Source organism: Cotesia glomerata, linkage group LG2 (assembly GCF_020080835.1).
Source record: "Cotesia glomerata isolate CgM1 linkage group LG2, MPM_Cglom_v2.3, whole genome shotgun sequence".
In the NCBI taxonomy this organism is placed as follows: domain Eukaryota; kingdom Metazoa; phylum Arthropoda; class Insecta; order Hymenoptera; family Braconidae; genus Cotesia; species Cotesia glomerata.
In genome coordinates, this window is record NC_058159.1 from 3,562,185 (window position 1) to 3,585,307 (window position 23,123).

At 28.7% G+C, this 23,123-nt stretch overlaps 1 protein-coding gene across 3 annotated transcripts; it reads left to right on the top strand.

Moving 5' to 3' along the window:
- The first annotated feature begins 190 nt into the window (after positions 1 to 190).
- Positions 191 to 23,024, top strand: LOC123259766 (alpha,alpha-trehalose-phosphate synthase [UDP-forming]). Of its 3 annotated transcripts, XM_044720445.1 has the most exons (9): positions 191 to 467; positions 944 to 1,114; positions 4,729 to 4,834; positions 7,036 to 7,192; positions 17,408 to 18,492; positions 19,558 to 19,749; positions 20,362 to 20,689; positions 22,271 to 22,564; positions 22,639 to 23,024. In XM_044720445.1, exons 3-9 carry the CDS (start codon positions 4,758 to 4,760, stop codon positions 22,879 to 22,881), a joined length of 2,376 nt encoding a protein of 791 aa, XP_044576380.1. In that variant the 5' UTR covers positions 191 to 467; positions 944 to 1,114; positions 4,729 to 4,757; the 3' UTR covers positions 22,882 to 23,024. The 3 variants fall into 3 exon arrangements, with proteins under 3 accessions (XP_044576380.1, XP_044576381.1, XP_044576379.1); XM_044720446.1 differs by lacking the exon at positions 944 to 1,114; XM_044720444.1 differs by lacking the exons at positions 191 to 467; positions 944 to 1,114 and adding an exon at positions 1,177 to 1,525.
- Positions 23,025 to 23,123: the final 99 nt, after the last annotated feature.

The following is a 23,123-nucleotide window of genomic DNA, read 5'->3' on the forward strand; positions in this document are numbered from 1 at the left end:
CCGACATTTAGAAATTTTTTATTGAAAAAAATTTCAATTAAACAATTAAAAAAAAAATTGCACATGTAAAAAACTTGAAAAACTATAAGTGTAATTTTTTAGAATTTTTTAAAATTCAATTAATAAAAAAATTCAAAATTTTTTAGACGCCTGCTAACTTCAGTGTCATTAATTATTAATTAATTTACTTTTCAAAATTTATACAAAAAATAAAATTTATGTTAACTAAAATATTTACCAGCCAGTTGACAGTAAATCTTGATGACTTATCATCGGAAACATTTATTGTGACCCAACAGTAAGTTCAATTATCTAATAAATACTTTTGTTCTAAATAAGCTTGTTTTATTAGACAAACTTATGAACATCAGCAGTCCAGTTAAAGCAATTGTTAACAACCGTTAGCTTATTTGATTTTACTAATTCTGCTGCTTTTTTATCACCTTTTTTACATTTTTTTTATCCTGGTAAGTTTATTGTTTTTAAAATATGTTAATTTAGTAATTAAAATTTATTTTTATGGTGATTTTGAAGCTAATAAATATTTTTATTGATGTCCTTGTCAATTAAATATTTAAAATATTGTAAAAAAATTATTTTACAATTTTTTAGATTTTTATAACAAATAAATTATAATAAAAAAAATATTTTTTTTTTTCAATAATTGATTTGTTATAAAAATTTCAAGAATTTTTAAATCTCTCCTACTTTCAGTATCAAAAAAATTTGATTTTTAAATTAACAATTTAAATATTATTTTAAAAAATTTTAAATAATACTCCAATTAATGGTTTAATTTTAAGCCTATCACTCCAAAGTGTTGGATAATTGGAGTAATTTTTTTAAAACGTCATTTTTAACCATCTACCTATAATTAGAGTTATTAAAAAAATTAACACCTCGGTAATAAAAAATAAATAAATAAAAGATTGCGCAATCGCAGTGCATACGTAAGGCTGGAGGGCGCTACCTGAAAAATAGCCGGTACAATTATTTTCATCAACCTAGTTGAGATATTTTTTATGGGCAGCAGTACCTTTTCATCTACCATTGCAAGTTGAACGCAGTCACTCGTGTTATGACTTGCTGTTGATTAAATAAGAACCAGACTAAAGTAAGTTTTATTATCAGTGCGCACGTGATACTTCTGACTTTCGTGCTTTCTAGAAAATACTAGAAAAGTATCTACGCACAAACTTAATAAAAAAAAAATACATATTTATTCAGTAATAAAAAAAAAAAATAAAATATAACTGACAATTTAATCAGCCGGTACTTTATTAATTCAGCAGAAAAAATATCTACTAGGATTCTGACTAATAAAATTATAAATAGTACGGGCTGCACTTGAATAAATTGACATTACTTAATCATTAAATCGAGAGCTGATAACTGTGTCAGTCGGTGACTAACTGGAAGAATAAATTAAATATTTAATTATAATTGAACCAGCTATTGTTTGGTACCATGGAGATGGCATCCAAAAGTCCTTTCAGGCCTTTTAGTGAGCGTCTGAAGACTAACAGTTTGTATCAACTTCTTTTTAAATAATTTTGTTAATTAATATTAGATTTTTGAGTGATGAAAATTAAGTTAGCCGGCATCTAAAAATTTTTAGAATGAAAAAAAATTTTCATTTGTATAAAACTATATGTGTAATTTTTAAAAAATATTTTTTTGTTCTAATTTAATAAATTAAAAATAGTCAAACAATTAAAAACGTCAGCTAACTTTAGTATTATTTTAGAGTGACATTTAAATTAACAGATACTTTACAATTTTTTAATAATTTAATAATAAACTAAGTATAGAAAATTATTTTTAAAAAATTACACTTGGAGTTTTTAAGATTTTCTAAAGATGGAATTTTTTAAATAAATTTTTCTTGCTATAATTTATTAATTAAAAAATTGTTAAAAATTATTAGATGTCTCTCAATTTCATAATACCAAAGTTAGCCGACCTTTCTAATTTTTTTTTGTTTATTAAATTGGAAAAAAAAAAATTTTTTTAAAATTGCACTTAAAATATTTCAAGTTTTTTACAAATGAAATTTTTTTTTTATTTTTTTGTAATAATTTTTTCAATAAAAAAAAATTCTAAAAATTTTTAGATGTCGGCTAACTTAATTTTCATTTAAGCTTCAGTGTCATAATTTTAGATTATTTTTAAATTGTTAGTTTTGCTGTGTGTTATTTTAATAATTAATTTAGCAGATATTTAATAATTTTTTTTAACAAATAAATTATGAGAAAAAAATGTTGACATTTAGAAATTTTAAAAAATTATAAATGCAATTTTTTTTAAATAATTTGTTAATTAAATAAAATTAAAAAATTATCTAACTTTAATGTCATGCTATTTTAAGTGCTTACATTTTTTTTATAATCGGTCAGTTTGTGTCTTAAAATGTAAACAAATATTTTGTTACATGTCTGTATATATTTATTTTTTTTTTATTTTACTATATGTATTTATTTTTTTTTTTATTATTATACTTTTTTTTTTATTGGTAATAGATTAAATTTCTCGGAAGATTCTCCGGCCTGCGGTAAAATTATTTATAAATACCAGCTCAATCCGTCTTGTATTTATTTTTTACGGCAAAATTCAATTAATTTTATCTTTAATACGCCGAATTTTAAAAGTTCAGTTTAAAAACGTCTGGTAATTTTTATTGTTTTTTAAAGTTATAAATAAGTTATCAAATTTATTGGAAGAAATAAATTAAAAAAAAAAAATAAATTTAAAAATTGGAGGTGACTTTTTTAATTAAAAAAATTTTAATAAGGTAAATGCCCCAATATAAAAAAAAAAAAAAAAAAAAATATTATTTTTAAAGAAATTAATTTTAATTAATTGAGGATGGTTTTACTTGTATCACTGTAGAGTGTTTTACAAGGGAGGGTGGGGAATTATTGTCTCTCCACTTTTTTCTCCGCAATATAATCTCTCAACCCCGTCATTATAACTCTCAACCACTTTTTTCGTCCCCATCCCCTTGCTGCATGTCGGGATTTTTTCTTTCATGCCCGACACACATGTGCTGCGACTGTGGCCAACTTACGCGTTATAATCAGTACCTGCATTTGCATTACGGTCTTAAATAGTATGGAGGTACTTCTATAATGACATTTTACCTCCATAACTATATGGGAAAACCACAGAAAACCCGACCGGTACAGAGGCTGGCAATGAAACGCACATATTCTTAGTTTATAATCATTGAAAAATATTGGTGCGCGCCGGAATCGAACCCTGGTCCCACTCTTTCGAAATGCAGGTACCGAGCCGATTAGGCTATTGCCAACCTTTATTTTAATTAATTTTTATGAATTTTTATTAATTTACAAGCATGTATGGAATACACTCACATTCCATGCTTGTAAAGGTGGACCCTAAGAACACCGCCGTCCATATTACGGTATCAAATAAATATTATTATTTTTAAAGAAATTAATTTTAATTAATTTTTATGAATTTGTATACCTATATTTGTGAATATACATGGAGTGATCATATACTGGTACGTGATCATCTATTGGGGCTTTTACCTTATTTGTGAAGAAATAATAAAATTATTTTTGAATAAATAAAAATTTTTAGACATTAATTCATATAAATAAAACATTCAAAAAAAAATTTTTAAATATTAATTTATATAAATAAAATATTAAAAAAATTTTAAATATTAATTTATATAAATAAAATATTTAAAAAAATTTTAAATATTAATTTATATAAATAAAATATTTAAAAAAAATTTTAAATATTAATTTATATAAATAAAATATTTAAAAAAAATTTTTCAATATTTAAATAGAATAAATAAAAAAAAAAATTTACCTCCAAATTAAAGAAAATCTAAATATCGCTTGCACGCGGTTTTAATAAATAAAAATTAGATTACGATGAAGTAAAAAAATATGAAGGCAGTAAACGTGCGCAAGATGTTTTCTATCATCAAATTAAGCGATAACGAGATAACCCACGGGGTCGGAGCGTGTAATGGGGTTGTACTAGCTCTGGTAACTATTATAATTATTATTTTTATTATTAACAACATTATTATAGTTATTATTATTATAATAAGAAAAAAATAATTGTAGAAATAAGAGGAGGATAAGAAGGGACTTCGGAATAACGTTGATGAAGCTGCTGCTGGTGCTGCGATGATGCTCCGCGGGTCGTGGCCTCCATTGATACCGCCCGCGAAACCGTACTTTGGACTAATTCATGTTGACGGCGGACACCAATAAACTAACGTATCCCAAGCGTTGTTACTCCAGTACTACTTTGGTACTTCCGACTGCAACATATCACCTCTAAACTTATTAACTTTTAACTTGCTCTAGTAAATTAAATAAATAATTATCTCAACCCTCACTTAAACTTAAACTTACAATATTTTTTTTTTTTTTTTTTTTTTTTCTATTTAATATTTACTCTTATTTATCGCAGCAGCTTGTCTTGCCTCGTAAACTTGAATCATATTTGCTATTTACCGAGATATTTTATATGTATTATTATAAATTTTTAATATATTTATCGCAAACATGGGTCTGTAGTCTAGAGTGTGAAGTATATTGTTTGTAGTCAGGCTAATAAGTACAGTGGATTTGCGGCGACCGTACTGGCCAGAGAATCTATCTAAACATCAGTGATTTTTTTTTAGTTATTTATTTAAATTAATATTATTAATATTTTGAATACCGATCATGCCTACAGAATCTAGGAGCTTCAGCTCTAATGGGAGTATGATCGTGGTAAGCAACAGGTTGCCGTTTGTGCTAAAGAGAAATGAAGAAACTGGAAAATTAGAGCGTAAAAGCAGGTAAATTTATTTATTTATTTATTATCTATATTATTAAGAGAATAAGCAACATTTTGTGGCCAGTGTATTTATATGATAAAATGGGTTTTTATGGTTGTCTTTTATTTTATGGTATCTTTAGATACATAAGAAATGATCTTTTATCTTGTGAAAGATTGATATTTTTAAAGATATAAGCTCATACCGATGTTACATTCATCAAGACCTTTCATTTGAGTACCCACATCAATTTTTCATATATTTATATATTTTATATATATGTATATATGAAAAATATATCAAAATGCATGTGGGTACTCAAATGAAAGCTCTTGATGAGTGTAACATCGGGATGAGCTTAGATTTTTAAAAATGTCAATAGTTAAGAAAGTACAGGGCATTTTGACAAATATCTTGTGAACTATAGACATTTTTAAAGATATAAGCTCATCCCGATGATACACTCATCAAGACCTTTCATTAGAGTACCCACATCATTTTTTCATATATTTTATATATTTATATATATGTATGTATGAAAAATATATAAAAATGCATGTGGGTACTCAAATGAAAGCTCTTGATGAGTGTAACATCGGGATGAGCTTATATCTTTGAAAATGTCAATAGTTAAGAAAGTACAGGGTATTTCGACAAATATCTTGTGAACTATTGACATTTTTAAAGATATAAGCTCATTCTGAAGTTATACTCATCAAGACCTTTCATTTGAGTACCCACATCAATTTTTCATATATTTTATATATTTATATATATGTATGTATGAAAAATATATAAAAATGCATGTGGGTACTCAAATGAAAGCTCTTGATGAGTGTAACATCGGGATGAGCTTAGATTTTTAAAAATGTCAATAGCTAAGAAAGTACAGGGCATTTTGACAAATATCTTGTGAACTATAGACATTTTTAAAGATATAAGCTCATCCCGATGATACACTCATCAAGACCTTTCATTTGAGTACCCACATCAATTTTTCATATATTTTATATATTTATATATATGTATATATGAAAAATATATCAAAATGCATGTGGGTACTCAAATGAAAGCTCTTGACGAGTGTAATATCGTGACGAGCTTGTATCTTTAAAAATGTTAATAGTTAAATAAGTACAGTGAAATTTAACAAAAGTCATTAATTTAACAAAGCAAAATTTAACTATTTATAGTTCACTAGTCACGGCAGTCACATAGTGACTGCAAGGTTGCTAGTTGTTATTATTTTGTAAAAAAAAAATTAATAACAAAATTTACATTTTACATTATTCTTTAAACATTTTTTTCAATTAGAATAATAATAATAACAAAAATAACTTTATTAAAATTTATTATTATTATTATCATTTTGTAGAAATAAATTAGTAACAAAATTTGCATTTTACATTTTTCTTTAAAAATTTTTTTCAATTTAAATAATATTAATAATAATAACTTAAAAAAAAATTCAAATTATTTTTTTATTATTATTATTATTATTATATAATTAAATTGACAGATCTTATCAATTACATAATTCTGAAGTTTGAATTTTAAGAAAGTGTATAAATTTATTATTATCAGATAAAAATATGTTTATTATCATTTTATGACTTACCTTGACAGTAAGAAAAATTTATTATCAGAAAAGCACGTTGGATTTACTCATTGTATTCATTATCTTATTTAATAATACTAAAATCAATATTTTATAAAAATACTCTAAATATGTAAATATATATTGATTTTTTATTTTTTAAATATTCAGATAAATTTTAATTTATACTCTGATAAACACAGTTATACGTACCGAGTATTTTTTGATAAATAAAGTTAAAATAATTAATAATAAATAGAGAAAAATATTGGTGATTTGGTTATCAACTTTTATAAGTTATTGCTTCATTACTTAATTATTTAATAAATTATTCCCCTTTTTTTATTTAAAAATATAATTTATTGGGTACACTGAAAAAAAAATTTATTTGAATCAAAAGAAAAATTCTTAAACCAAAAAAATAATTTTGAAGAGTTTCATTGTCTTGAATCAAGACAAAAAATTCTTCAAGACGAAAAATCCAAGAAAAATTTCTTAGTTCAAGAATTTTTTTACTCAAATCAAGAAGATAAAATTTTTCAAAATTATTTACTTAATTCAAGTAAATTTTTTTTTTTTCTGTGTAAATATTGTAATTTTTAATAATTAATTACTGAAATTTCAGCGCTGGAGGTCTTGTTACTGCAGTAGCGCCCGTAGTGATAAATGGCAACGGAATCTGGGTAGGATGGCCGGGTATGCACATGGAAGATGTAAACGAGCAAATTCCAGAATCTGATCCTAATGACAAAACTCCAACCGCTGGTTTACTCTCGAGTAAGGTAAGATTAATTAAAAGTTAATTATTATTATTATTGTTTCTAGTCTTAATGTCAATCAAAAAACTTGGAATATTTCATAAGTACTTTATTTTTTCATTTTTTAATTGGCCTCTATAAATATATATTCTGATTTTAAATTTTTTAGATAAGATAAAAAATAAAATCACCAAAAAATGGAAAATTTTTTAGACTTGCCAGTAAATTTATTATTAAATTATCAAGTTAAAAATTTATCTTAGAATTAAATGGCCTTGACAATGGCAGTACCTTGACAATTAGCGGAATTATAATTTGTTGGCTAAGCGATGACCACACTAGCTAGTGAAATGACAATAAACAATAACAATGGTCATAAGATCAACGCTAGCGTTAATTAGATTAAATAAAATAGAGTTGTGTTAATTAATTAAATTTATCTAATATTAAACAATATATGTTTGATTTTTAATAAGCAAACTATAAATATCTTGCAAATAGCTGATAATTATCACGTTACTTCCACGTGCTGGTATTAACAAAATAAGAAGAACAATGATATGATTATTATATATAATAGGATTAAGTGATACACAACAACTAACAAATGGTATCGCTTATCCTTGTAAATTATTAACAGATGATCTTGGGTCATTCTCACAATGATAAAAATTTTTTAAAAATTATATTTTATGTTATTGAAGTGCAGACAATAATTAATAAACAAACTGATGATAAATGGTTCAGTAGAGTTCGCCAAATGTCTAGCTTATAATTGATTTTATTGATTATTTTTATCAATATAGAAAGAGACTCATTATCGGGTTATTTAAAAGTATTTGTTAAAATAACAATTTAATTGATGAGGCGTTAATGTCACGTGCTCGAGTCATGCTCTGACCTGTTAATAAATTGTATAGTACGGTTGTATAGTAATGGGTGGATTTTATGTTAATGATAATAATAACTTTAGTTTAAATCACGATCGTTTGCTCGACGGGGTCGGGTTATCATTGATACAGCACCCCATAGCTTATAACCACGCATCGTTATCGTGGATTTTAATACTTAAAAGTCTTTTGTAATTTTAAAATCTACGTTGGGTTATTCTCATACTGAAAATTTATCTATGATAACTCATTATTAATCACTCATCATATATAACTCCAATGATTAGAACTTTTATATTTTATAATGGGAAATTTTTGAGAAGAATATGTTACATGATAAAATTTAATAATAATAATAATAATGAGTAATTTTGAATTTGATTTTTATTATTATTATCCTTCAATAACAATAAAAATAATGATAATAATAAATTATAAGTTATAAATATTTATTATCTACATTATTAAGAGAATAAGCAAAATTTTTTAGAGAGTGTATTTAGATAATAAAATGGGTTTTTATGGTTAAATTTGGTACCGTTCGAAAAGTCGACCTGGAGTTGTGCCGTTTTATAGTTTCATATCATTTTTACCAATAGTCAATTTATGATGATAAGTATTTAGGCTGCATTCGAAAATATCTCTAGATACATAATTAAGAAATGACCCTGTATCTTGTGAACTATTGACATTTTTAAAGATATAAGCTCATTCCGATGTTACAGTCATCGAGACCTTTCATTTGAGTACCCACATCAATTTTTCATATATTTATATATATTATATATATGTATATATATATGAAAAATATATCAAAATGCATGTAGGTACTTAAATGAAAGCTCTTGATGAGTGTAACAACGGGATGAGCTTATATCTTTAAAAATGTCAATAGTTAAGAAAGTACAGGGCATTTTAACAAATATCTTGTGAACTATTAACATTTTTAAAGATATAAGATCATCCCGATGTTACAGCCATCGATACCTTTCATTTAAGTACCCAGATCAATTTGTCATATATTTATATACATTATATATATGTATATATGAAAAATATATGAAAATGCATGTTGGTACTTAAATGAAAGCTCTTGATGGGTGTAACAACAAGATGAGCTTATATCTTTAAAAATGTCAATAGTTAAGAAAGTACAGGGCATTTTAACAAATATCTTGTGAACTATTAACATTTTTAAAGATATAAGCTCATCCCGATGTTACAGCCATCGATACCTTTCATTTAAGTACCCACATCATTTTTTCATATATTTATATATATTATATATATGTATATGTAAAAAATATATGAAATTGCATGTTGGTACTCAAATGAAAGCTATTGATGAGTATAACATCGGGATGAGCTTATATCTTCAAAAATGTCTATAGCTAAGAAAGTACAGGGCATTTTAACAAATATCTTGTGAACTATTGATATTTTTAAAGATATAAGCTCATCCCGATGTTACAGCCATCGATACCTTTCATTTAAGTACCCACATCATTTTTTCATATATTTATATATATTATATATATGTATATTTAAAAAATATATGAAATTGCATGTTGGTACTCAAATGAAAGCTCTTGATGAGTATAACATCGGGATGAGCTTATATCTTCAAAAATGTCAATAGTTAAGAAAGTACAGTGCAATTTAACAAAATTCATTATTTAGTAAAACAAAATTCTATTTATTTTTAGTTCACAAGCCACGACATTCACATAGTGACTGTAAGGTTGCTAGTTATTATTATTATTATTATTATTCTGTGAAAAAAATAACAAATTTATCATTTTACTTTTTTTTTAAAGATTTATTTTCATCTAAATAATAATGATAAAAATAATAATGTCAGAATCAAAAAATGATTCAAGGATTGAAATAATAAAAATCTTAAATTACATATGTGTATATGTAATGTAATATTTTGATATCTGTATGTACTCTAACATGTAGGATATCAAAATATCATTTTCATTGATCTCAAATGCAGTCAGGGGTCAGTCGATCACCTTTTATTCTCGGTATCCATAAAAAAAAAAAAAAAAAAAACAAAAAAAAAATGCATTTGTTGATTTTAATTAATAATTATGTCGACCTAATTTCGTTTACCAGCGACATAGTATTGTAAATATCACACATTCAGTTAAACTATACATGTGTAAGCTGTAAATCTCACTGATAAGTCTTAAATGTATATTGAATTGTTGCAAAATATTTAAATGTATCATCTCAGTGGACGAGATTGTTGTTATCGTGACGAGCCCCATCCAAGTTTCGTCCAATAGCAATAACTCAGTGCAAGATTAAAAGTGAGTTAATAAAAATCAACCGATAAATAACATTTATGCCCATTAGCTGTCATGGGGGGTCAAAATAAGACGTCAGCACTTTTACTTTAATTATAAAATGATAATAATAATAATCATCTAATAAGTAGATAAATTGAATCACGAGTTAAAATATCGGTTGTTGTTACGCTGGACTTTATTCACTTCCGATTAGGGGAGTTTTTGTCTCGGTTTTATATTATTTGAAACGCCGCCGACACATTTCTTCTGGTTGTTTTTTGTTAGCCAAGTACTGGCTTGACTTCTGATAACCAGACCCTTATCTCGAAAATATGGACCGAATACAATTTTATTTATTTTATTAAATTTCAATCTCCAAGTTATGAAATTTTCATTGCATATAAAAATTTTCAATTTTTTTCAAGGGCTATACTCACTTGGAGCTAAATAATTATTTTCTAATAATTTAATTTCAATATATACTTAAGTATATACAATTTAATGACAATCAAACAAGTATTTCAAAAATCATATTTATATTTATAAATTTTAATTCAAAAATAATTTTTTTAGTAAACAAGATTTATCAAAAACGTCTGATAAAATCAAAATCAAATTTTTACTTTACTAGAAAATCGAGCGCGCTTCTATCAAAATGTTTATTATCGATAATTTAATCAATCAATATTTTTACAAATTTTATTCATTAACATTTAACCGTTGTCAAATTGGTTACCATAACAACGAAAAGCGACAATAATGAAAACGTCACATCAACGTTTTAACCCGTACACTGAGAAAAAAAATACTTTTGCTCAATTAACAATTTCTTCGCTCAAGAAACTCGCTGACGATCAAATATTCGATTATTATTAATTATTAATTTTTGAAGAGAAGAACATCAATATTTATCTTTGGATAATAGATAAATAAAAGAATAGCTTTATTTAAATTAAGTAAAAATTATTTCAATCAATTTAACAATTTCTTGAGCTAAGAATATATATTCTTGAAAATTTTCAAGAAGATAAATTCTTGTATCAAGAAAATTTTCTTAATAAAAGTATTTTTTTTTCTCAGTGTAGTGGTCATTATGGGTTTAAATGACCCCAGGCAATTTTTGAGTTGCTCTTGCTTCGAAGATATCATTCAAAAGAGTATCTGTGCACTGATCGAAGGATTTGTTTATAGTTAAAAATATTTATTAATATTTAACAAATCATTTATTAGAGACCACTTTTTAATCCTTAACAAATAATTTTTAGTATTTAAAAAGATTTTTCTGCCCTCCAGGCGGAAAGTGGCAACTTTCGGCCCGCTGCGCTAAACGAAATTGCCGCTTTCCGCCTCTGTCGGACAGAAAAATAGTATACAAACCTATGGCAGGAAAATAATAAATATCTCAGACCACATATATGTCGACCTCGGCTTCGCCTCGGGCAACATATATGTGTTCTGAGACATTTCTCATTTTCTTGCCACAGGTGTGTAATATACTATATCAATATTTAATAAATGAATATCAAATTTATTAAATACAAACAAATCATTTTTTTGCCCTCCGGGCGGAAAGTGGCAACTTTCGTCCCGCTGCGCTAAACTAAGTTGCCGCTTTCCGCCTCCGTCGGACAAAAAAATAGTATACACTCCTCGGGAAGTAAATAAGAAAGCCTCAGATCACATGTTTGTTGACCTCGGCTTCGCCTCGGCCAACAATTACATGTGATCTGAGACATTTCTTACTTTACTTCCCTAGGTGTGTAATATACTATTAAATACTAAGAACTATTTCTGCTCTCTGGCCGGAAAGTGGCAACTTTCTGGCCGCTGCGCTAAACAAAGTTGCCACATTCCGGCTACGTCGAGCAGAAAAATAGTATACACACCTTGGCCAGTAAATAAGAAAGCCTCAGATCACATGTTTGTCAACCTCGGCTTCGCCTCGGCCAACAATTACATGTGATCTGAGACTTTTCTTATTTTACTGGCCTAGGTATGTAATATACTATTTGTTTAATACTAAAAAGTGGTCTCTAATAAATGATTTGTTAATTATTAACAAATATTTTTTAATACAAATAAATCCTTCTATCAGTGTGGTACCATCTATTATTGTTTGAAGATTTTTTCAGATTCATGGAAATTTACGATTTCAATTGCACAAATCAATATACTTTTTGAAAAGCTTGATATGACACCACTTTTTTTTTCAAAGTATGCGATATCCGGAGTAGAAGCCCGGAGGTCATTTTTATTTATCTTAAAAAATGAAGTTTTTAGTAAAAAAAGTCAAATTTTTCGAAATTTGACTTTCTCGCATTTTTTTTTATATTAAAAAAAAAATAAAAAAACGATTGAGTTATTCAACGGAAATGTTAAGAATTACTCTCATGTACGGCTCGAGTGAAAATATTGAAAAGAACGCAAATAGCAACAATTATTTCCGTCCATGGGGTCAACTAGACTCAGTATGACCACTCAGTTATTTTTAAGAAGTGTGACCCCTACGGGTTAATAAAGGAACATTGGTATTTTTTTTTTAATCTGCTACTTTATTGAAAAAATTTATTTTTGATAAATCTTTCAATTAATCACTAGATAAAATTTTATATTAATAAATTGTTCAATTTTGACGATTCAAACTCCAGATATTGTGTTTGTTGCAAGCCATTTTTTGGAATAATAATAATAATTTAAAAAAAAAAAAAAAGGACCAATAAAATTCAGTCACTTTTATATGCATATCTATTTTTATATCAATTATTGAAAAAGCCGCTTAAAAAAAATGACCAAAAAAATTTTTTTTTCGCCTTTTTATTACATATAATTTCTTAAAAAATTTTTTCTTCATACCTCGGTCTTACTTAAAAATAATTATCAATGTTGTTTTGTCGTCTGTTAATTTAATATAAAAGTACTTTTCAAGTCAATTCAATACTTCTAGCAATAAAACTATCGTCAGAATGCTTATCTATAAATTTAAATTTGAATAATCAAATTATGAATTATCGAAACTGTATACTTAGTGGAGATACAATTTTTAATTGCTCTAATATCACGTTCGAAAACTGTATTTTTTATGGAAGTATTATTAATAATTGTGATCATTCAATTAAAAATGCTAACGATAAAAAAAAACACAATAAGAGTTTTTAGCTTATAATATGTTTTGTTCTATAAATTTTATAATAATTAATATAATTTATTAAACTAATGAAAATGAATAAATCTTTGATAAAATGAAATTATTTTATTTATATACGGATTTCTAGTGTACAGACGTAATAACGCCCTTTTACACCCTAAGCCTTATCATTCTGCTTAGTTAACTCTGCCTTATCATTGCGGCTGTGGACCGACTTGCGCCTTCTGTACCGCATTTGCCCTGATCCTCACCACTCGGCTATTGGAACAGTAACATGGTAAAACCACAGAGAAAACCCATGTTAGTACAGTCGGAGCTGGGTTAAGTCTACAGTGATTGATAAGAAACTCTTCTTTATCGACCACTGGAGCATTAGGCCCCTCTCCTAATGTGCAGAGATCCCTCGCGCTAGCCAACGCTGACTAGAGTGGTCACCCATTCAAGTTGTTGCTTAAAATGTGTGATCGTCCAAGTCAGACGTGTGCCGCCCGGCTATCTCTGCCACTTCCAGAGGCTGGCAACGTAACGTAACGCACATATTTTTAATTATAATCACTGTAAAATATTGGTGCGTGCTGGGATCGAACCCGGGTCCCACTCTTTCGAAAAGCGAGCACCGAGCCGACCAGGCCATTGCTAACCTCGATAAAATGAAATTAATTTATTACACTGAGAAAAAAAAAATACTTTTTTTTGCCCTCCGGGCGGAAAGTGGCAACTTTCGTCCCGCTGCGCTAAACAAAGTTGCCGCTTTCCGCCTCTGTCGGACAGAAAAATAGTATACAAACCTATGGCAGGAAAATAATAAATATCTCAGACCACATATATGTCGACCTCGGCTTCGCCTCGGGCAACATATATGTGTTCTGAGACATTTCTCATTTTCTTGCCACAGGTGTGTAATATACTATTCTTCATACCTCGGTCGAAAGTACGTACTTTCGTCCCTACTAGCAGGAATGAAAGTTTAACATTTACTCCATGTGAAAAGTACACGCGCGCCCTTTGTAACAGCGGGAGGGAAAAAATTTCTCATGCGTAATTACACTCGCAACTAGGGACTATTTATTCTGTCGGTATAACAAATTGTTAACCGCTGTCATTTCTGTTGCTACCTTCAACCTTAATAATAATTATTAATGTTGTTTTGTCGTCTGTTAATTTAATATCAAAGTACTATTAAAGTCAATTCAATACTCCTACCAATAAACCATCGTCAGAATGCTTATCTACAAATTTAAATTTGAATAATCAAATTATGAACTATCAAAACTGTATATTTAGTAGAGATACGATTTTTAATTGCTCTAATATCAAATTTGAAACTGTGTTTTTTATGGAAGTATTATTAATGATTGTGATCATTCAATTGAAAATGAAAACGATAAAAAAAACGCAATAAGAGTTTTTAGCTTATAATATGTTTTGTTTTATAAATTTTATAATAACTAATATAATTTGTTAAACTAATGAAAATGAATACATCTTCGATAAAATGAAATTAATTTATTACACTGAGAAAAAAAAATTAGACAAACGGTTGACCCTGAAGGCCATCCCTGCAACTTCCCGCCACTTACATACCTAGGCGCTTAAAATTGCACTAATAATTGCTCTTCGAGCTCAAAAAAACAACGTATGTCTTATTTTGAGCTCTCCAAGCTCAAAGAGATAGTCTTTCTATACTTTTGACATAGAATTTAATTTCACATAACTTCACACTAATAGATTTGTTTATAGTTAAAAAGATTTGTTAATATTTAACAAATCATTTATTAGAAGCCATTTGTTAGGCCTTCACAAATATTTCTTAGTATTTAAAAAGATTTATTAATACTTAATAAATGAATATCAGATTTATTGAATACAAACAAATCATTTTGAATACTAAGAAATATTTATTTAACATTAAAAAATGGTCTCTAATAAATGATTTGTTAGCTATTAACAAATATTATTTAATACAAATAAATCCTTCTATCAGTGCAGTCAATTCGTTCAAGAGATATCATAAACGAAAGAAAACCGAAAAGTGTTTTCTGCACATAACTTCACATAATTTCACATAATTTCACATAATTTCAGTCGATTCGTTCAAGAGAAATCATGAACGAAAGAAAACCGAAAAGTGTTTCCTGCACATAATTTCACATAATTTCACATAATTTCAGTCGATTCATTCAAGTGTTTTTTCCACATAACTTCACATAACTTTACATAATTTTGCATAAGTTCACATAACATTTCTTTTCGGATCGTTTTTGATGAGATAGTATAATTTTTAGACTTTTGAGCTCGAAGAAGTATAGAAAAGCTATCTCTCCAAGCTCGGAGAGCTCAAAATAATACATAAATCGATCCAAAAAAAATTAGGAAAACGGTTGACCCTGAAGGCCATCCCTGCAACTTCCCGCTAATTCCATACTTAGGCGCTTAAAATTGCACCAATGACGTTTTTGAGCTCTTCGAGCTCAAAAATACAATTTATGGGTTATTTTGAACTCTCCGAGCTCAAAGAGATTGCTTTCCTATGCTTTAAAGCTCTTCGAGCTCAAAAGTCTGATAGAGATTTGATAAGACACTATTTCTTTAATTTTTAAACCGCAATAACTTTTGGATGAATAAACCGATTTTTACGCGGTTAGAAGCATTCGATGCAGTTTTTCAAGCCTCACAAAGAATCTTAAATTTTGAATTGATCGCGCTAGGAATTTTGGAGTTATTCCGAAAAAACACTTTTTTCGGTTTTCTTTCGTTCACGATATCTCTCGAACGAATCAACCGATTTTGACCGAACTGGTGGTGGCGATCGATGTGGTTTTTTGGGGTTAAGAGCTGATTAGTTTTTGGAATTGAACCTTTAAGCCGTTTAAAAGTTATTCCAAAAAAACCACATTTAAAAAAAAATTTTTTTTCAGTTTTTTTAAGATTTCTCAAAATCTATTGATCTGAATCGGTCCAAATAGTTTTCAAAATCTAAGTTTGGTCAAGCCCTTTCGAATGGCACCAACCGCGATGAAATCGGTCAAGCCGTTCAAAAGTTATAAGCGGTTCACATACTTTCACACACACACACACACACACACACACACACACACACACACACACACACACACACACACACACACACACACACACACACACACACACACACACATCTTCGATTTTCTTAGCGGGAAGTTAAAAATACTTTTACTCAATTAAGAATTTCTTGGTACAAGAAATTCAATGACGATCAAATATTCTATTATTATTAATTATTAATTTCTGAAGAGAAGAGCATCAATAATTACCGTAACTCCTATTCTTTCCCGCTTCACAGCATTATTTAAATTTGTAAAAATTTAATCTTTGAATTTATCTTTGAATAATAGATAAACAAGAGAATAGCTTTATTTAAATTAAGTGAAAATTATTTCAATCAATTTAACTAGTTCTTGAGGTAAAATATATATTCTTGAAAATTTTCAAGAACATGAATTCTTGTATCAAGAAAATTTTCTAAATAAAAGTATTTTTTTTTTTTCAGTGTATTAAAAAATATGACCAGACTTGACTCTTCGAATGTATTTGATGCCTGCCCCCACGACCAGCAGCACTCGCTTCGCTCGTGCCGCAAATGTCAGGGCAGGCATCAAAACATACTTATCAACATTTAAAGTTAAAAAAAATAAAATTAATAACGTACTTTCGACCGGCTATGAAGAAAAATCGTATACACTACACGGCCCAAAAGTTGAAATCTCGTTCCTGCGTGTCATTATGCCCTCGGCTTCGCCTCGGGCATAATGACGCACAGGGGCGAAAATTCAACTTTCGGCCCTTGTAGTGTAATATACTATTTTCAAACCAATTATCTAATCCATTAATTTTGATTATCACACTAATAAAAAAAAAAAATTTCCAGGTAGTCGCAGTCCACGTAGAACCCGATAAATTCGACGCGTACTACAACGGCTCGTGCAATGGAACCTTTTGGCCACTGTTCCACTCGATGCCAGACCGTGCGACTTTCAACGCGGAGCATTGGCGCGCATACGTCGCCGTGAATGAAGAATTCGCGGCGAAAACGGTGAAAGCGCTGGAGCAGATCCACGAGGAGCAGAAGAGCAAGCCAAACGGGACTCCTTTGGTCTGGGTGCACGATTACCACCTGATGTTGGCGGCAAACTGGATCAGACAGGCAGCAGACGAGAAGAACTTGAAACTAAAACTTGGTTTCTTCCTGCACATCCCTTTCCCGCCGTGGGACATCTTCAGATTGTTCCCTTGGGCAGACGAAATCCTCCAGGGGATGCTGGGCTGCGACATGGTGGGCTTCCACATCCAGGACTACTGTCTGAACTTCGTTGACTGCTGTCAGAGGTGTCTGGGCGGCCGAGTCGATAGGAAGAACCTCCTGGTGGACCACGGAGGCCGGACAGTCAGAGTGAGACCGCTGCCGATTGGAATTCCCTTCGACCGGTTCGTTTCTTTGGCAGAAGCCGCGCCAAAGGTGATTATGACCAACCTGAAGATCGTCCTCGGGGTGGACCGGCTTGACTATACTAAAGGGTTGGTCCATCGGCTGAAGGCTTTCGAGATGCTGCTAGAAAGACACCCAGAGCACCGCGAGCAGGTGACCATGCTGCAGATCGCTGTGCCGTCGAGGACTGACGTTAGAGAGTATCAGGAGCTCAAGTTGGAGATGGAGCAGTTGATCGGGTCTATCAATGGAAGGTTCACTACGCCCAACTGGTCACCAATTCGCTATATTTATGGGTGTGTTAGTCAGGATGAGCTCGCTGGGTTCTACAGAGACTCTGCTGTTGCTCTGGTTACTCCTCTTAGAGACGGAATGAATCTTGTGGCCAAAGAATTCGTTGCTTGTCAGATTAACACTCCACCGGGTGTTTTGATCGTTTCACCTTTTGCTGGGGCTGGGGAAATGATGCATGAAGCTCTGATTTGTAATCCTTATGAAATTGATGAAGCTGCTGAGGTTATTCACAGGTAATTTTTTATTTTTATGGGCATTTTTTTTTTATCTAAGACTTTATCATAAAAAAATTGAAAAATTAACCTTTTTTTTGGTAAATATTTACGAGTGGGGTCATTTTTTATCAAAATTTCTATTTGATTTTTTAAATACATAAAAAAATGAATCATTGAAAAAAAAATTGTTTATCACAATTTTAACAAATTTTCAAAAAAATTTATAAATTTTTTTGAAAATTTTGATATTCAACTTTTTTTTTTTTTAATTGTTCGTTTTTTTATATACTTTTAAAACAAAAATAAGGTAAAAGACCCAGTTATTGACACTGGCCTAGTTGTTTGTTCTCAAAAAACCAATTATCTTAAAATTTATAACTCAAAAATTATATTTATTAATTTATCAGAGTTGATTTATTTTTTAATTAAAATAAAATTGCAAGTGTCAATAACTAGGACAATAACTAGGTCAGTGTCAATAACTGGCTCTTTTACCTCATATCAAAAACATAAAAAAAAAATCAAGTAAAAATTTTATCCAAAAACATGAGAGCCAAAATTTTTTTCAACTTTTGAAGGCAAAAAAGCTATCGAAATCTTTATTTTTTTTTTTCACGACATTTGTTATCATAAATCTGCTGTAAAAACAAGCAGAATAAAAAAAAGTTAAAAAATGTTAATTTTTCATCTAGTTATGGCCCAAAATAAAGTTATCCCCACTTGTAAATAATTACCTTTTTTTTATTTTATTTTTTGTTAAAAAACAAGTCTTTCTTTTTATTATTTTATTTTTTATTAAAATATAGCTTTTTCTTTTTTATTATTTTAATTTTTGTTAAAAAATAATTTTTTCTTTTTATGTTATTTAAAAAAAAAATAGATGTTTTTTTCTGTTTATTTTATTTTTTGATAAAAAATAAGTTTTTTTTGTTAATTATTTTAATTTTTGTTAAAAAAATAATTGTTTTTTTTTTTTAATAATTTTATTTTTTGTTAAAAAATAATTTTTTTTTAATTATTCGATTTTTTATGGATATAAAAATATTGTAAATATTTCAATAAACCGATTTATATATTTTATAGAGCTTTGACAATGCCAGAAGATGAACGTACACTACGTATGAATTATTTACGTCGCCGTGAAAGAATATACGACGTTAATTACTGGATGAAATCATTTTTACAAGTAATGGGATCATTGGAGGAACATGATTCTGTAGGCGCGACTGTAATGCAGCCTGTTACGATGGATGACTTTGATGATTATTTAAGCAAGTAAGTCTCAAAGCCTATATGGGTATTTGGGCCCGACCAGCTATGGGGCATTATCACATCATAATCATACATTACATAATTTTTATCATTTAATAAGTTAAGTATAAAATCCCTTTTTTAGTCAGTAAAAGATAAAGTAGTAAAAATATAATTCGTACTTAATTTTGAACTGACTAAAAAAAAAAAAAAAAAAAAAAAATTACCTTAAACTTATTAATGATAAAAAATCAATGCACGAAAAAAAAAAAAACCATGATAAATTCATTATTCATTATATTATTATCATAAAAAAATTAATAATAATATTTATTTTATAAAAACAGATAATTCATTACACAGAACTTTGTTTAGTCTATAATGAATAAATAAGAGCAAGTATGAATCGAGCATGAGTTGGGTACGACAACGCGTGGGTTATTTAATGATAAAAAAAAATAGAACTGCATGATAATGGGAATCATTATCAATATATTGCTATAAATTTTTAAAAAGCGATCGACTTGTATGAAACTTGTATAAATGCTTTTGGAAACGGTGGGCCCGGACACGCTGTCGCGACCTGACTCATAATCAAAGCCAAGTAACAATCCAGTGACCACACATGTCCCCTAGGTACATTGGTGATGATCATAAATTGGCGCTACTGCTTGACTACGATGGTACTCTCGCGCCAATAGCGACCCACCCTGACTTGGCCATTCTACCTTTGGAGACCAAGAACGTTCTTCAGCGACTGAGCAACATGCCTGACGTCTATATCGCTATTATTTCTGGAAGAAACGTTAATAATGTTAAATCAATGGTGGGCATTGATGGAATAACGTATGCCGGTAATCACGGTCTCGAGATTCTTCATCCTGATGGCAGTAAATTCGTTCATCCTATGCCAGTTGAGTTTGAGGGTAAGGTTGGAAATTTGATGCAGCTTCTTCAGGACCAGGTCAGTTTTTAATCTTTTAATAATTAATATCTAATAATAAATATTATTTATTTTACAATATTTATAAATTATAGATTTTTTTTAAAGAGTTGCTATCTATATTTATTTAAATAAAAAAAGAATTCAATTAAATTTTGTGGATCAAGTTTTAAAAAATTTAATTTTTAAAAAGACATTTGCTTTCAGAAGTTTAATAATTAAATAAATTTTTAAGTTTTTAAAATGTGGAGCTGAAAAATATTTGAATCTTAAATTTTATCTAAATGGATTAAAAAAGCTTGTAAAATAATATAAGAAAATTTGATCACTAATTGAAAGATATTTTTTCAAATTATAAATAATTTTAATCATCTATATTTTTAAAAGAATAAGGAAAATTTTGTGGTCAGTGTATTTATATGATAAAATGGGTTTTTATGGTTAAATTTGGTATCGTTAAAAATGTCTTGATCTGGAGTTGTGCCTTTTCATGGTTTCATATCATTTTTACCAATAGTCAATTTATGATGATAAGTAATTAGACTGCATTCGAAAATGCTCTATCTCTAGATACATAATTAAGAAATGACCTTGTATCTTGTGAAATATTGAAATTTTTAAAGATATAAGCTTATCCCGATGTTATACTCATCAAGACCTTTCATTTGGGTACCCACATCAATTTTTCATATATTTATATATATTATATATATGTATATATGAAAAATATATCAAAATGCATGTGGGTACTCAAATGAAAGGTCTTGATGCGTATAACATCGGGATGAGTTTATATCTTTAAAAACGTCAATAGTTTTTCTTAACTAAGAAAGTACAGGGCATTTTAACAAATATCTTGTGAACTATTAACTTTTTTAAAGATATAAGCTCATCCCGATGTTACACTCATCAAGACCTTTTATTTAAGTACTCACATGCATTTTGATATATTTTATATATATATATATATATATATATATACATATATATAATATATATAAATATATGAAAAATTGATGTGGGTACCCAAATGAAAGGTCTTGATGAGTGTAACATCGGGATGAGCTTATATCTTTAAAAACGTCAATATTTAAGAAAGTACAGGGCATTTTAACAAATATCTTGTGAACTATTGACATTTTTAAAGATATAAGCTCACCCTGACATTACAGTCTTCGAGACCTTTTATTTAAGTACTCACATCAATTTTTGATATATTTATATATATTATATATAAATATATAAAAATATATTATATATAAATATTTTATATATATTATATATAAATATTTTTATATATATATATATATATATATATATATATATATATATATATATATATATATATATATATGAAAAATATATCAAAATGCATGTGGGTATTCAAATGAAAGCTTTTGATGAGTATAACATCGGAATGAGCTTATATCTTTAAAAAAGTCAATAATTAAAAAAATAACGTGCAATTTAACAAAAGTCATTATTTTATAAAGCAAAATTTCATTTATTTATTTATTTATAGTTCACAAGTGACGGCAGTCACATAGTGACTGCAAGATTGCTAGTAAAGAATAAAATAAAAATCCTAAATTTAAATTTTAGCTCTGCAGAGATGGTGCTTGGGTAGAAAATAAAGGAGCCTTGCTAACCTTCCACTACCGAGAAACCCCGATAGAAATTCGAGGCAACTTAGTCCAGCAAGCAAAAAAATTAATAGAAGAAGCTGGTTTTAAAGCTTGTAGCGCTCATTGCGCTATAGAAGCTAAACCACCAGTTGAATGGAATAAAGGACGCGCTTCAATATACATTCTACGCACGGCTTTCGGTCTCGATTGGAGTGAAAGAATAAGAATCATTTACGCTGGTGACGACGCCACCGATGAAGACGCTATGAAGGTAATCATCATTAGATTAATTATCAGGATTAATTTTTTAATTTACAAGACTAAAAAAAAAGATCAATTTTTCAGGCATTGAAAGGAATGGCTGCTACCTTCCGCATCACGTCTTCCCACATTGTCCGCACATCAGCAGAGAGAAGATTACCCAGTACCGACTCTGTTCTGACGATGCTGAAGTGGGTGGAACGACACCTCGGCAGACGTAAGCCCCGCAACAATAGTCTCGACATATCAAACCGCTTTAGACGCAGCAGCGGCGGTGTCACCATGGAGATGTCCTTCACAGAGCCTCAGCATTCACTTGCTCATTAATATTTCAATTTTACAATATAATAGTCATTCGAAATTTTTTGGGTTGCCAACGTAGCTCTAGACACTAGATATGTAGACTTACTGTTCTACTTACAAGATCGATTTTAGGGTACTCTGGCGAAACCTTAACGGTTCAGTTAAAATAAAAACTCACAAGAACGTAGAAAAATACAAAAAAATTTTTTTTTCTTAATAAATTTTTGTTTAATTAATAAAAAGAAATTTTTTAATTACACGCAAAT